The sequence below is a fragment of the Echinops telfairi genome, unplaced genomic scaffold (genome assembly GCF_000313985.2).
Source record: "Echinops telfairi isolate 266 unplaced genomic scaffold, ASM31398v2 ScPeMD7_70;HRSCAF=299, whole genome shotgun sequence".
Classification (NCBI taxonomy): domain Eukaryota; kingdom Metazoa; phylum Chordata; class Mammalia; order Afrosoricida; family Tenrecidae; genus Echinops; species Echinops telfairi.
In genome coordinates this window covers 61,929,909-61,933,182 of record NW_022103968.1, presented here as the reverse complement: position 1 = coordinate 61,933,182, position 3,274 = coordinate 61,929,909, and the positions used below count along the sequence as shown (strand labels likewise).

The 3,274-nt window shown below is 54.8% G+C and overlaps 1 protein-coding gene across 1 annotated transcript in view; it reads left to right on the top strand.

Moving 5' to 3' along the window:
• The window catches only part of TYSND1 (trypsin like peroxisomal matrix peptidase 1), a 7,752-nt gene extending 6,524 nt beyond the window's left edge, over positions 1 to 1,228 (top strand). Inside the window, exon 4 of the mRNA XM_004701143.2 lies at positions 155 to 1,228. Within this exon, the coding sequence (XP_004701200.1) occupies positions 155 to 372 (218 nt within the window). The 3' untranslated portion in view covers positions 373 to 1,228. The remainder of the gene's footprint in view (positions 1 to 154) is intronic.
• The last annotated feature ends 2,046 nt before the right edge of the window (positions 1,229 to 3,274 follow it).

The window sequence follows — 3,274 nt, the reverse complement described above, 5'->3', positions numbered from 1 at the left end:
GGATGGCATGAGTGGTGCAGAGTGTTTGGGAGAAGGGAGTGTGGAGGGGTGGGATGTCCCTGACCTGAGAGGGCCCTGGCAGCCCCACAGGGGAGACTGTCACCCTCCTGCCCCCATCGTCTGCTCACATTCTCTTCCTCTCTGACCTCGACAGGCATCGTGGCCAGTAACACGCGGGACAATAACACGGGGGCCACCTACCCCCACCTGAACTTCAGCATTCCCATCACGGTGCTCCGGCCAGCCCTGCAGCGGTACTGCAGAACGGGTGACCTGGGTGGTCTTCGCAAGCTGGACCACGCTGCCCAGCCAGTTCAGGTGGTATGGCGACTGCAGCGGCCCCTGGTAGAGCCCCCCAGAAGCAAGCTCTGAGGCCACCTTGCCCCTGTGGAGAGAGGAGCAACCCTTCTCTGCTGTGGGAAGTGACCTTGAGGCGACAGGCAGCCATGGGATCCAGGACCCAGCTCTCAAAGGGGAATGGGCCACCCCTGCATCACGGTTCACCGTGGCCAAGGGGCTCGGTCTCTGGCATCCGGAACAAACTTCTCTTCAGTCAGCCCCACAGCCCCCTGTAGGCACCGTGCGCCCTCGCCCAGCTGGCAGCGCACCTTGGGTGCCTCCCTGGCACTAGAGTCCTGCTAGTTTCTCTTTTGGGGAGCCCAGCTCAGTAGCTGACCGACAAACTGGACGGCAGGCCCCAGCCCCAGCCCAGGGTTTGGCATCTGTTAGCCTGTCCCTCACTGGGGGTTGGCTCTTCCCACCTGCCTCGAAGTCTGAATGGGGGTCAACAGAGGACACAGCATCCTCCGAATATCTCAGGAGACGGCCCTGCCTTGAGGACCAGGCGCCGAAGGTGCTGGGCAAGGGGAGCCTCTTTCCTGGTCTCTCAGACTTATGGGGAGGTGGTGTCCCTGAAGTCAGGACTTCAGACCACGGCCACACAACAGCTCTTGTCCTTCCCCTCAGGGGACCTCCTGGATAGCCAGCTCATCGATCCTCCCCAAAGCTTTCCCTTGCCAGCGCTCAGCCCTACCCAGGGAGCGCTTTCTGGGAGATTGGTGGGCCTTATGCCCACACAGGGAGAAGTTACATTGTAGGTGCCCTTGCCCTGCAGTGGGATGCTTCCTTGTGCCTTAATTTCCCAGCTCTCAGCCTGGGCCTCGGGGGTTTTAGGGTGTGGAATGTGTCTGGTTGGGGCTTGAGAATAAACGCTATGGAAGAACCTTGATGCTGGGTACGCAAGTCAGGTCTGTGATAGTCAAGCACCAGTACTTTTCGGCCCTGCTTTCCCAGCAGGGTTGGCTCTCCCCGGGTACTATTGTGCCTGGCGGACCAGTCAGCACTGAGTGGGGCTTGCGGGCCCCAGGATGTGGCAGTGGGCTTGGCCTCTCGGCACGTGCATGCCAGTGCCTGTGATGTGCCAAGACCTGTCCTCAGGGGTGTCACAAGGATTTGTGTCACACGCACACTCCTCCCCTCCCACCATCATGAGTGGAGCAGCCTCTCCCATTGGTCAAGGTGGAGACGTGCTACCTCTCACTCCACGTGGAAGGTGTGTGTGACAGGCACCCACTCCAATGACATCACCCGCCCTGTATGTAGTACACCAGCCCACCTGCCTCTGCCAACCACCACTGCTGGATTCTTTTGGTGTCACGCCCAATAGCGGTGTCTGTTCCCCTTTCCCCCAGGGGTGGGCAGGAGTTCAGAGATGAGTGTGGCCAAGGGGGGGAGCTGAGACCAACCTGCAGTCAGGAGTGGACACTGTGTGCGCAGGCCCCTGTACCTGAGGGCCCCCAAGCAACTGGGACTCAACCACTGATGACATTTGATCGGAGGAGTCACTCTGAGCAGGGAGGGTGCATGGGGCAGTCTGCTGCACACGCTCGTTTCTGGAGCACCAACTGTGAGCAGCCACGGGACCCTCCGTGGTGGGTGCTCTGGAGAGCTAAGAGCTGCCTCTTCCTCAATTAGGGAGACCCCTGTTTCTGAGGGCCCCTGAGTGGAACACAGACTGACCTTGGAGTTTCCCCCAGCCCTGGGAGCCATCCAGAATGTCACCGCCATCTTCCAGGGAAGGGCCTTGTGGCGGAAAGTGCATCCAGGCTGAGGCCCAGTCCCCCCCCCTCCTAGTTTGGGCCAAGTCAGATACCAGGCCACTGCCCTCACTGATCTTGCCTGGGCTGTGGAATTGTTACAGCATCTCAACCACACCTTCCTGTTATCTCTGGATCACTCATGGAAAATTCAAAATCAGAAGCCCTCTGTTAGGCAATAGGACACTTATCTAAAGTACAATAAAATGCTAAATATATATATTTAACAGCTGAGTGCCCTACAGCCTATAAAATGGGGAAAAAAACCCAAAACCCCTAATAAGGCCTTGTGATTGTCCTTTATCCTGGAACAAAAGCTACCAAGATTATCTTTTTGGAATCTCCAAAGACAGTTTCTATAACCTTCTGAACTGAGCTCTCTACTTTGAGTGTACCTGGTCCAAAGCTGCCACTGTTTTAACTGAGCGCTGTTTTTGAGTGCACCGTACCAGGACTCAGACAAACCGGTTACTATTGGTCTCTTGTCTGTAGCCATGCTCTGTGCCGTAGATGGAATAAAACCATGTATGAACTAGACCTCCGTAGGACTTTTCGACGTTCTAAAGACCATTAAATTGTTCACTTTCAAAGGGGCACATTTTTGTTGTTTTTTTTTTTGTTTGTTTGATTTTTAAAAATGATTTTATTAGGGGCTCATACAACTCTTATCACAAACCGTACATACATCAATTGTGTAAAGCACATTTGTACATTCATTGCCCTCATCATTCTCTCCACCTAAGCCCCAGGCATCAGCTCCTCATTTTCCCCCTCTCTCCCTCTCCCCCCTCCCTCATGAACCCTTGATAATTTATAAATGATTATTTTGTCATTTCTTGCCCTGTCCGACGTCTCCCTTCACCCACTTTTCTGTTGTCCATCCCCCAGGGAGGAAGTTATATGTAGATCCTTGTAATCAGTTCCCCCTTTCAACCCCACCCTCCCTTCACCCTCCTGGTATCGCCACTCTCACCACTGGTCCTGAAGGGTCCTGGATTCTCTCTGTTTCCAGTTCCTACCTGTACCAGTGTACATCCTCTAGCCAGATTGTAAGGTAGAATTGGGATCATGATAGTGAGGGTGGGGGGTAGGAAGCATTTAGGAACTAGAGGAAAGTTGTATGTTTCATTGTTGCTACCCTGCACCCTGACTGGCTCATCTGCTCCCTGCGACCCTTC